The 12,356-nt window shown below is 36.5% G+C and overlaps 1 protein-coding gene across 3 annotated transcripts; it reads right to left on the bottom strand.

Annotated features, from left to right (window-relative positions):
• Positions 1-733: 733 nt before the first annotated feature.
• On the bottom strand, positions 734-11,254 carry LOC114170579 (helicase protein MOM1-like). Of its 3 annotated transcripts, XR_003601099.1 has the most exons (9): positions 10,486-11,254; positions 9,355-9,910; positions 8,744-8,838; positions 7,455-7,573; positions 6,508-6,612; positions 2,677-5,931; positions 2,361-2,574; positions 1,006-1,795; positions 780-918 (listed from the first exon to the last, which is right to left on the bottom strand). XR_003601099.1 is itself a non-coding variant. In XM_028056088.1 (8 exons), exons 1-8 carry the CDS (start codon positions 10,895-10,897, stop codon positions 1,140-1,142), a joined length of 5,412 nt encoding a protein of 1,803 aa, XP_027911889.1. In that variant the 5' UTR covers positions 10,898-11,254; the 3' UTR covers positions 734-1,139. The 3 variants fall into 3 exon arrangements, 2 of the variants coding, with proteins under 2 accessions (XP_027911889.1, XP_027911890.1); XM_028056088.1 differs by having other exon boundaries at positions 734-1,795; XM_028056089.1 differs by lacking the exons at positions 8,744-8,838; positions 9,355-9,910; positions 10,486-11,254 and adding an exon at positions 8,016-8,104 and having other exon boundaries at positions 734-1,795.
• Positions 11,255-12,356: the final 1,102 nt, after the last annotated feature.

Raw genomic sequence — 12,356 nt, 5'->3', positions numbered from 1 at the left:
TTGTCAATCCCTGATTCCAGTAAGAAGAAATCCTTCTATCTACAATCTCGGAAGGTACTCAAGATTCTTACTACATATTCATGATTACTTGAGATAAGTCCAATTGGATATCATTGATGCTTGTTTATAATCTAATATCAAATTTCCTCCTACAATCCAATAATTTCTAACCCCATATATATACATATAAAAGTTACATATTTTGATGTTCACATCTCTATTTTTAATTTTATCCTTTTAATAAATAATCATTTTTTTAAAACTGTTTCATTCACTTAATTTTTCTTTTAAATATCTTTAATAAATAAATAAGTATTTATAATAAAATATACAAATTTATTTATATTTAATTTTTAAAATTTAAATAAGTGAACAAATGCACATGTTTTCACTAGTTTTAATAAAGTGACTTCAAGATTACCGATTTTCTATTCAATAAATTTTCCAAAACAAGTTTTAGAATTTTCAAAACATAATTTATGAAACAGTTTCTAAAATATAATTTTTAGAATCAGATTTTCGGACCAACCTTTCCGGACCATATGAATTGTAATTCAAAACATGTTTTTCATAACAATTTCCGAAACAAACTTGTCAGAAGATATGTAATACCTCCCAGAACAAAAATTTTCTGAAACAAATCTTTCATCTCTCCCTTCCCTCCCTGCCCCTTTACTAAATCACCCCAATCAAATATGAATTTCACAAACAGCCTAAGAGAAGTACTCTTAACTTGTCTATTAATGAAATACTTTGCTTGCAGAGGACTGGAGGAGCACTTATTTAAACAGCAATAACAAGTATTCTATATTTAACTTACAAAATGATACGAAGTTATGAACAACGCTTCATTTCAAGGAACACTCCTTCATCCGCTCCACCGAAAAAGTAGCACAACCTTCATTGTAATTCAGGAGACTAATAAAACTAATTACATTGCATATATATAAACATATTTAAAATAAATAATAGTTACAACATAACAGAAACAGGTAAGCACGGTACCAGAACCGGCACCGGCACCGGACCGCAACAACTTCTACCTTCCTAATTCTTGTTAGAAGCCCCCTCAACGAGGGAAAAAGAAAGAGATTATAATTGCCTAGTGTTTAGGCCAAATATGCAAATACTTCTTCATGTCATTCATCATCTGATAAACAGACTACATCAGATGATGTAGCTGGATGAGCTGAGGTTGCCGTCGTTATACTACTTTTGTCACATTTAGATAGGTTCATCGAAGGCAAATCTGGCATATGTGGCCGAACATTTGGCAGATATGTGCCGTGTTGACTGTTTGGCTCAGTGTGAGGATTAATGACAGGTAAAGTGGGTGGCCAAAGCCCCCCGTGTAGAACAGGTGGAAAGGTTGCCGGCGCTGGCCGGGGTGTCTGGTAAGAAAATGGGGGGGAAGTTACATGAATATTACCGGGTGCCGGCTGACTTGGTCTCCCACGCAGAACTGTACAGAAAGTGGAGGCTGGGACGGGCGTCGGTGCTCTATAAGGGTGGAGATGAGGTGCGGGGGCACGTATCTCCCCACCAGTTTGAACATTTCCCAAGAGTGAAGTGAGGGGGTTGATACGTGGTAGTCTTGAAGGAGTAACGGAGAATGTTCCAGGCGAACTGTACGTGGCTTGTATTGGTGGTACCATAGTCTGTGAGGTAGTTGTAGCATAGGAACTCTGCAAGCTGGCTGCAGAATACTCACGAGAAGATGGTCTAGCAACCACATTGGGCGCAGTGGCATTTTGTGGACTTGCAACCTGAAATAATTGCTGTACCGGACTCGCATCTGACATTAAATATAAAATGGGGTTAGAAGAGACAAACAAAAGTTGGGGCAGATGGGTGCACATGAGGTGGATGCACCTGCGCAACAGATACAGACGTGCATAAAAATGGCATATTTAACAAAATAAAACCCTTCCTTGATGTTTGCATAAAACTAAACCATCCTTAACTGCACTTGGCAAATGCACTGGTAGTTTTTTCCTACGTATAAAGAAAGAAAACAGAAAACGCCAGCAGTGTTTGACATATTGATTCCAAAGGCCCTACAAAGCCCACTAAAATGGAAAGCCCGCTGTCCACTAATATTTGGTTTTGTGAAGATTCATTTTTTTTTTCCATTCGGGAGTTTTTTCCCATTTATTTATTTACAAAAATACATGGACAGTGGAAGAAACACAACACTGTCATGTTAAGAAGTCTAAGCAAATGTATTCATCGTAACAGCAGTTTAGATACGTTTGAAAGCAGCAGATATACTTCGGCAGAAACTTGTACAGTCAAAAGGAGAACAATAAAGGGGATGGAAATTTCCACAATCACTAGAGTCATTATAACGAGAAATATACCTTTGTGCATGCTTGGTGAACCAGATAGTAAAAAATTCATGGATTTAACCCTACAAGCCTCAGCCAATTTCATATTTACATTAACTATGCTATGTTGTCTGTCCAGGTCCTTCCTTATTTTCTGTACTTCAACTTCATTCTCCTTATGTTTAATGTCAAACTTCCTGTAAAGTTCCTCGAGGTCCTTCTCAAAATCTTGTTTCAACTTCAATTTCTGCTCCAACAAGTAAAATAATATAGTTACTGTAAGAAAAAAGATTGAGGATATATAATCTAATATAAAAATCATCATAGCAACAGTAAACCAAAAGCTAACCCTTTCTTCAAAGTCTTTCTTATTATCCTCTACCAGTCGATGTAGTCTTTCCATTTCACACTTAAGCGGATCAAGGGCCAAACGTTGAATAATCCTGGAATCTGATTGGCTTGCAGGTTGTATAGGATGATTATTAATCTCTGTGAGAGTTGACAAATTTCTTGTGTTTGAAGACTGTTGTCTAACTACAGCAACCACATGCGAAACCAAATCCATATTTGAGGCTGGATGTACATCTTGGCGTAAACATGAAGAATCAAGTTCCACATTTGAGGTACATTGCACAACTTGATCTTGAATCTCAATTGATGTCTCAGGAACGTGGTTCGGTAAATCATTTTCATTGGATGGCTGGTTTTCAGTTCCAGTCACTGTAGGCAAGTTAGACGGGTCTCCATCATTGGAAGAAAGGATACTTGCAGAAGGTAACTGCCCCTCCTTCCCGGGAGGCTCCATGACCAGTGAATCATTCGTAGATACGTTAGCTGGTACAGTATCAACAGAACTTGATACCAAACTGTTCTGCATTTCTATCGTAGTATTCTGGTCAGGTGGAGACTCTAAAGATGATAATGGTTGCACTTGTTCAAGAGGCTCCATGAGATCATCAACTGATAAAGATATTGGAGTCTCTTGGGACAAACTGTTACCAATCATGGTTCTACACACTCCTTCCTGCTGGTCTGAATTTGAGGGATGTTGCACAAAAGATTGATTTTGAATCTCAATCAATGTTCCAGGAATGTGGTCGAGGAGATCATCTTCATTGTATGACTGATCTTCAGTTCTGGTCACCAAAGGCAAGTTGGATAGGTCCCAGTCGGAAGAGAAGAAATCCGCAGAAGGAAATTGCCCCTCCTGTGGAGGTTCCATGACCAGTGAATCATTAATGGATTGATTAGCTTGTACAACATCAACAACACTAGATACTACATAGTTCTGTGTTTCTCTAGTAGTATCCAGATGAGGAGGAGACTCCACAAATGATAAAGACTGCACTTGTTCTAGAGACTCCATAAAATCAACTGGTCTAGATACTGGAGTCTCCTGATACGAACTGTTTTCAGTCATGGTTGTACATACTCCTTCCTGCTGGTCCAATGTGGCACTTTTATCAATCACCACATTGTGTGTCAATTGAAATTCAACCTCTCCGAGGCTATTTTCAGGCATCAAGACAGAAACGTGTTCATCAGGTAGGGCCCTGCTATTGCTTGGGCTTGTAGTACAAGTCTCTGATGATAAATTGTCATCAAATACTGGACCTCCATTAGCTAATTGATCCATGGATGAAGAATTCTGAGGAATTACATTGTCAGGGTAATTGACTGCGTCAGGCATCCAACTAGCTTCCTCCGCATCTAATACGTTTACAATGGCGCTCTCATTAGTTTCTGACACTCCAACTGGAACTTGTCTAACAGGTATGCTTGATGAGACTCCATCATGATTTTGCTTCTCTATAGAAGTTTGATTTGAAAGAATAGCGTTAGCATCAGAGCTATTATTACTGGAACTATCCGCTCCACATGGTTTTGACAACACACTACTTAAAACTGAGTCATTTACTGCACCTCGAGATATTTCCTTAGTGGATGAAGTCAAATTGACAGCCACATGTATTCCCCCATGTGCATCTCTATTTAATACTATGGTCCTATCAGCATTTCTCTCGTCAACCAAAGGAGAATTAAGAATAAAATTATCTGAACCACTGCCATTAAGTGCAAAAGTTTCACAATCTAGAGTGTGCTTGTCATTTTCATTATGGATACGATCTTGAGGTGATTTTGAATTCACGGAGGAAATTCTTTCATCATACAAAGATGAGTTCAGAGTGTCAGCATTATTTGAACCATAATTGTTATCAGCGTCATGGATTTGTGCAGTATTCTCACAATATGGTGTGCACATGGTATTCACACTTGGAATATGTTCTTCGGATGACTGAGAATTCAATAGGGTCATATTCTTTTCACCATCATTGGAACCATTAGCAGCAACTTCTATTGATGGTCCACAAACAGGCTTGATCTGTATAGTCCCATTTAGTTCCCCTTGCCTAGAAGGAATTTCAACAAGATCATTCTCAGAACTGCTGGTGTTACAGACTAAAGGAGCCACCTCTGCACTAAGAACATCTAGAGTTTCTCCGTGACGTATGTCTTCATTATATGAAGGCAGAACCTGTATAGCATTCTGCCCAAAATCATTATGAGATTCATGATTAATATTTACACACTCTTCCCCGTCTAGCACTCTAATAACTCCATCAGAACGATGCTCTCTGGATTTGGTATGTTTAGAGATAATATTTCCCAGACTTTCATATTCATTTTCAACAATATTACTGCACTTAATTTCAGATACTAGTCCATCTTTTGAAGCAACTATGTCCATCTCATCATCAGCATTTTTAACAAGACGAGTTTGCAGTTCAACTGTGCTACTGAATGGTGCAACAACAGAGGCATTGGCATCAGGAGCTTCAGATGATCCAACCCCAGATTCAATCCTTTCCTTGACTTCCACTGTATCATTGAAACCCTTTTCTTCAGCAACATGGTCAGACACAAGGACTTTTGGAGCATTATGATGTTGGGCTTGATCACAAATCTGTAAGGATTTGACCATGGTCCCAACTTTGTTCGAAGCAATTGGGTTTAACAATTCATCTGGTGCCGAAGACTCTTGGAACATCAGCCTTGCTTTTAATTGCTTGACCTCAAGATCCTTGAGACGAATTTCTTGCTGCCTATTCAATTCTCTAGTTCTTTTCATGTAAGAACTTTTGGAAGCCTGAAGCTTTCCATCGTTAGTCAAATTACCGGGAGAACATGATTGAATAGCTTCCCACTCTATCTGGTGCCTTCTCTGAATTTCAGCATTTTCATTCTCAATATCTTTTTTTAACTTTATCTTCTCTTCCCGTTGCATCAGAAGTAGCTTGTTCCACTGGCTTTTACGTTTCTGAACGGTTTTAGTATTTACAGAATTATCAGTTTTTACCAATTCAGCCTCAGGTGTCACTTCAGTATATGAATAAGCCCCACTTGACGATTCAGAAGCCTTTGCACAGCCAGCAACATTAGAGTTTCCTTTGAGCGATAAAAACTTTTCCTTCAGATCCCAAAGCCTTGAATTGATTTCATCTACAATTTCTTTTTTGCAGTCAAAATTCAAATGCTGCTTTGCAAGCAAAAGGGAAGCTTCAAAGTTGAGTTTGTGATTTAGCAAAGCAGCAGCAGTCAAACACTGAAATTTAAAAGTACACAGAAAAGCTTGTCAATTCTACGTATTAAAGGCAACCAAGTGAACAACACATTTGATTCAGAGTTTAGAAACCCTAAGAACTAATTATTCTACACTTAATTTAACAGGTTGTTAAGGTTGAAGCTTGAACCTAGCCTCATTTAACCAGCTGACGATGCTACACAGATATCAGAATCTCAACTAAGAAAATTCCAACAGGCTTGAAGTTGACTGGTTAGATCAAGTGCAGACTAAAAAATTTCTGCCATTAGGTTGCAGCAACAGACAAATATCAATAGATGAAAAAACAACAGGCTTCAATGAAGTATTAGATTTTCCCAAAGAGAAAGGCTAACTGGGGTAGAATGAAGGATGCTAAGGATTATTATGTTATTCTTATTTATTAGAAACTGTAAGAATGATGCACTTCTATGATTTAGTGAGATTTCGGATTACCAACATTTATGTATAAAAAGGCTAAAACGAAAACTTTCCAAGCAAGCAAGTGGACATGGCCAAAGAAAACTGAGAAGGAAAATAAATGAGGACGAAAAAGAAAAAGAAATGTAATATTCTGACCAGAGATAGTTGAAAAGCCTGTAATATTGGCAATGGTTCTGTACAGATCTGGTAATTGTTCATAGTATATTCAAGACAATTTTGAACCATACTTTTGACATTATCCTGCATGAAAAAAGGATGTCAAAATACATCGAAATTCAAACTGACACTATACTAGAACCCAGATTGAAGTAAACTAAATCAACTATCATGAAACTTGTACGGCGTACAGTCCTAAAAATCATTCCCTCGGGATGCAGGATTGGATTAGAAGAATTCAAAGCTATATTATTAATAAGTCAAAGTCAGAGACAACAAAATAAATTATGAAAAAATAAATCCATGTTCCTTGAATCTAACCATTATATGACTATTTGAATCTTTACAGTAACTCCCATTTCCCAAATACTACAATGTAATGCACCTCCAACACATTTCCATACTCCAATAAAATCAAACTAAATCAACAACAGACTGGCCTGATCACATAGCAACCATTTCTGACCCATTATCATCCTTTTAGTTACACTCTTAGCAATACATCCTGTTAAATTTCTAAACATAATGTTACTTTATCAACCAAAATCCGAAATTCTATGTCAACAGGTGTTCTTCAACATAACCTGAGTCTACCCTTTTAAACCTGGACTTCACATATCCAAAACTGATGTCATTCCACATCACTGGAAGACAGCCTTCACAAGATTCACACTACAGTATTTGCAAACTGTATGACGGGATTAGTAATTTATCTGAACATCCAGAACTTAATGAGAGGATAGCATCAAATCAACAAAATTATGAAGGCATAAATCAATATTACTAAACAGCACATTTTTTATAATCTCATAAATGCATTTCACCAATAAAAAAGCTGGTAAATAAATTGCAATACTATGAACAAAAGACCATAGCAGGACAAACAATGGCAAGTAAAACATGACAAAGAGAAACCAAGAGCATACAGGGAGATGCAGAATTTCACAAAGATTTGCTATCTCTGGCTTCAGTAAAAGATGTATGCTCCTCTGCTGTTTCCTTATTTTGTAAGTTTCAACAGTGTTCATTTGAGGTCTCTCCGAGTCTGACATTTGATCACAAACAAATGATAAGAACTAAGAACTTTAATTCACATGGAATAAATTACCAAATAGTGTTGTCGTCAGGACGAATGACAGTTGAGGCCGCATGCCAAAAAATTGTCACTCCGAGACACTTAAGACAAAGTGAGTGCCTTTTGACAGTAAGGAAACCAGTTTTTGTGCGTAGGGCATGAGAATCAAGCAAATTATTTCTAGGGCTGTGACAGAAAAATAATAAGGAAAGCAAGTTAACTTAAATCTTAAAAGCTGGGGATTGAGGAAACCAGAGCTGTATTAGCAGGAGTTTGGCTGGTAAAAAAGAGATTTGTACGTATTTCCTTCAGTTTGAAGATGAAAAAAGAAAAGATCAGAATTTATCTTGGCTATGATGAATGGAAACCCATAGAAAAGATAAGAATCTTCACCAAAGATGGAAAAAGCCACCTGTATTACTCCTTTGGCACTGTCTGAACTCTACAACCCCCCCAAACTCAAATGGCCAGGGTAACGCCAGAGGTTCAAACTAACTGTAGACCATCTATCACTTTGGCACGCCTAGAAGCAAGAACATTCAATGCAAAAAAGAAGAAAAAAGGAGTCATTTTGGATGAAAGTTTATGATACAACTGAGGTGAATGCCTCATTGCTCAAGTATAAGATGAAGCCACATAAACATTTAGGATCCTCAGGTGATAAGGAGCTATCCAAGGAACCAGCCTTGTCTCTATATCTCCAGGTTTTCCAAGAAATACTGTTACAAACACACACAATTGAACTAAACAAGAATCAAAAGACATTATCCACAGGAGCTACCAGATTTCCAGTAGAAAGTACCAGACAATGTCAAGCTCCGATGAGAAACATCAACAGCTACAACAATTCTAGCTGTGTGAATGATATGTTGAAAACAGCTTTTTAGCTGTCCTTAGTGTGGATACAAAGAAGTTAGCTGTGACAGCTGTCGCTAATTGTTTATGTTACTAGCTCAGCACTTAAGAGTAGTTATATCTAATGTAATAGACAGATTCAACACAATCATCCAAATAACATTTTTCTCTCAAATTTCAATTTTCTCTTTCTTTCTCTCTTAACTCTTGTTATTATTTATCCATGTCATTGAACGGTGAAAACTCATAATAAACTGAAACTTAATAATGATGGGAACAACTAACCTTCCTTGTCCCTAGTGGATATCTTTGAAGAAGGTTGATCAACATTATTGGTTGATTTCTTCCGGTCCTTTTTCACATCTGATAAGGAGAGCTGCCTAAAAGATCAACTCAAACACACTTAGGAGATAATAAAATAAGCTTATCCCTTTTCAGTTGCATGTCAACTTTTATTATTATCAACGTATCTGAGGTGTTAATGGGATGGGACCCGTTTCCCAGAAACAATAATTTTCAGACATCAACTTTTATTATTATCAACGTATCTGAGGTGTTAATGGGATGGGACCCGTTTCCCAGAAACAATAATTTTCAGACAAACTAAACTTTAGGTTGTTATAATGGTAAGGTAGTTTCTTAACAATGTGTAGAAAAATCCAACTTAACACCTCACATCTTCCTAGACATAAAACCAAAAATGTATTTTTAATATACAGAGAAAGATATCTTCTAAGAGAGAAAAAAAGGAAATTATGTGAAAGTTGAACTTAATAAAAGAAATAAAACATGCCAATATTATACGCCTGAGCATTGAATGGATTAAAATTCTTATTTCATATTAATTAAAGAATAGGATTGATTAATTCCCTAGCATTTGCTAAAAATTAAAGTACCTTATCCTTTTGGAACATGACCCACTGGTCTCCACAACATTGTTGCATATCCTTGACGGGCGGGTATCCTCAAACAAGTTGCTGTTATTGTTATTGTCATTGTCCACTAACAGAGTAGAAGCATCTGAATGCATGGCCACCGTTGTTCTTTTTCTCTTAGAAGATATTGAACTTTCATCCTTATCATGCTCAATACGTTTCCTAATCAAATTTTCATTTGATATGAAATCACTTGACCCTAAATTTTGTGATCTCTCCTCTTTGCATGAATCCAACTGAACCTTTTCAGGTAGCCCACTGGGCTCACAACTTGCAGTATCAGACGGTACCATTGGATTTACAGTCACATCATCATCTGACAGTTCTTTCACCGGCTCACTCAACTTAGGCTCAGCTCTAGTCTCTTTACTGGTGGCATCTTCAGGCAGCCGAATACCCTTATCATCGTTTGCAGAATCTAAACAGTTCCTTCTAAGATAGCCATCAATCTTGCTCCCACCCCCATCATCACCTTCAGTTGACCTATTCATCCCATTTGTCTTCTTCACATGGCAATCTGCCAGTCAAAAGTTAATATTTTAAACATAAAAAACATACTAACTAACGCTAGCACACCTCAGTCAGCCACATTTTTCAATTATTCAAACTTTAATATCCATCTAAGTCCCATCTTCATCTATATAGGCACCACAGACATGGCGAACTGAGTGAGTGAGTATGAGAGACAGAAAACTGCATGTGATTGATATTTTTTTATACAGAAAATTTAGTGGGAGGGAATTATGCCATTGATAATTGATTGAAACTGGTAAAATCCAATAACAAAACCCCCCTAACTCTTCATTTTTAAGTATTAATTAAAATTGTAACTTGTAAAGTAAAGTCCAATAATAGAACTCCACCTAGCTCTTCCTTTTTTAGAATAAAATAAACAAAAGTGTAACTGATCTGAACCATCTCATAACCACCCCCACTGAACTCTATCGAGCAGCATGAGTTTTAATAACACTTGGAATGGTCTGAAACCGAATCATAAGCACTCTCCCTTAACAAAAAAATTACTAAAATCATTAAATTTAAAAAAGTTCAGATTAGCTTAAGAACTAAGAAAGAACAGAACACGATACTCACGCTCAGTCACTCTCCTAGTTCTGGGTCTCGAAGAAGCTTCCACACCTCGTTCCTCATCTTCATCGTCCCCATCCTCGCTGGCTTCAAACAACAACTGCTTCCCAGTGCAACGCTTCTTCTGCCGCGTTCCCGAACCTGAACTTCTGGAAGCAGGAGGATCCGAAGGACAATCCTTCCTCGTTCTCTCAGATCTCCTCAACGGAGTCGGAGACGGCATCTCCGTCTTCTCCGTCTTCCTCTTCGGATCCACCAAGCCCCCAGGCGACGACGGAGACCTCTTCTCAAGCCGCTCTGACTTGCGATTTGGAGTGGCTGAGGCGCTCGCCGCAACTTTCTTCGACAATGTCTCTCTCGAAGACCTCGTCACAGGTCCTTTATCCGCTACGCAATTGGGACCGGTATCGTTCGCCATTTCCTAGTGCTGGAACCTATTTCACTAACCCTAATTCCCTGACTCTTTGGGAGACAAGGTGTTGAAAATGGCCAGCTCAGAGAGTACTTTTACTCACTTCGAAGGTAACTGTTTGGGGAACAGCGGCCAATTGCTGTGGTTACTATTCTGGTAGTTTAATGCTATGTTACAATCGAGGGGATTCATCCACCACTACCACGCTTCAGGTATCCCGAGAAAACCAGATAAACTTTTCTGAAAAAACTAATACTAATGTTTTCTAACACGAGGAAAAGGGTATTTTGGACTATCTACACTCATGTCCGCTCATCGTTTACTCTGCGAAAGGAAATGGAAAGAGAGACACATGTAACGGATAAACGGCAAGGAATCTGTTGTGTACATATATGTAAAATTACACTTCTAACTTCTTTTTATGGTTAACAAAGTGTTTTTTACAGGTATTTATACTTTTTCTGCATTTCATGATTTTAAATAAAATATTTAATCTTTTAGAATGATGAGTTTTGAAACCCGTCATTAGTTAATGTAGTTATGGTAGAAATGTAAAAGTTAGTAATATAAAATTATTTATAATTTCTTTTATTGAACCTTAAGATTTGACATTGTTGAATGTTTTTGTCATTGATTTAAGATGAGTAACCAACAAACTCTTTTTTAAGTTTTTTCTTGTTTTGTGCATATATGTACGTAGTTTTTTTTTTCATTTTTCTCTCGTTAAATGTGTATTTTTTTTTATGAAAAACATAAAGAAATGTTATTACATAAATAAAATTTTATTTTCTAGGAAAATTATATTATTATATGATTATAATTTTAGACATTTTTAAAAAATAAATTGCTATTACATTTTATTGCTTCTGTTTATTCTCTGAAATTTGTGTTTTTTATTTGAATAAATTATTTTAATTAAACTCCTTCATATAATAATTATTAATTAAATTAAAATTTTACTTTTTAATTTCAACTATTGTTGTATTTAAATTTTTTATAGTTTTTATTACGTGTAATTTGTAGACATCATTACAATGAAATGTTAAATCTTTCAATTTGTATAGTTAAATTACTTTTAATTTGAACTGTACACAAAAATTAAAATTTTATCCAATAAATATTGGTTAAACAATCAATGTACGTGAAAAAATAAGAAAAGATTACAAGAATAATGAAAGAGATCTATGTTATATATAAAATATCTATGTAAAATTTAGATACATTACATCCAATAGAGGATTTTACTATTACTATACATTTGGAGCAAAACATTAATCTAAATATTTGAATGGATGAAGGAGAATGGAGTTCTTAAGTTGTATTTGCAGCTACATCCTTTTCTCTCGTCCTTAGTTGCATTCTCACACAAAAAACTCTTTTTGCTCTACGACTTTACCTTTCAACCACTTCTAAAAAGTAATTTATGATTGAGAGAGCATAATCTCTTGTTAAGTGAAACGAACCG

This window comes from Vigna unguiculata, chromosome 11, assembly GCF_004118075.2.
Source record: "Vigna unguiculata cultivar IT97K-499-35 chromosome 11, ASM411807v1, whole genome shotgun sequence".
In the NCBI taxonomy this organism is placed as follows: Eukaryota; Viridiplantae; Streptophyta; class Magnoliopsida; order Fabales; family Fabaceae; genus Vigna; species Vigna unguiculata.
Note: the sequence above shows the minus strand (reverse complement) of the source record. Positions and strands in the feature narration are given on the sequence as shown.

Coding starts and splice junctions, on each gene's coding strand:
- LOC114170579 (XM_028056088.1), bottom strand. CDS start 10,897: ATGGCGAACGATACCGGTCCCAATTGCGTAGCGGATAAAGGACCTGTG. Junction 8,839..9,354: donor TCATGTTCCAAAAGGATAAG/GTACTTTAATTT, acceptor TTGATCTTTTAG/GCAGCTCTCCTTATCAGATG. Junction 1,796..2,360: donor TTCACCAAGCATGCACAAAG/GTATATTTCTCG, acceptor ATTTAATGTCAG/ATGCGAGTCCGGTACAGCAA.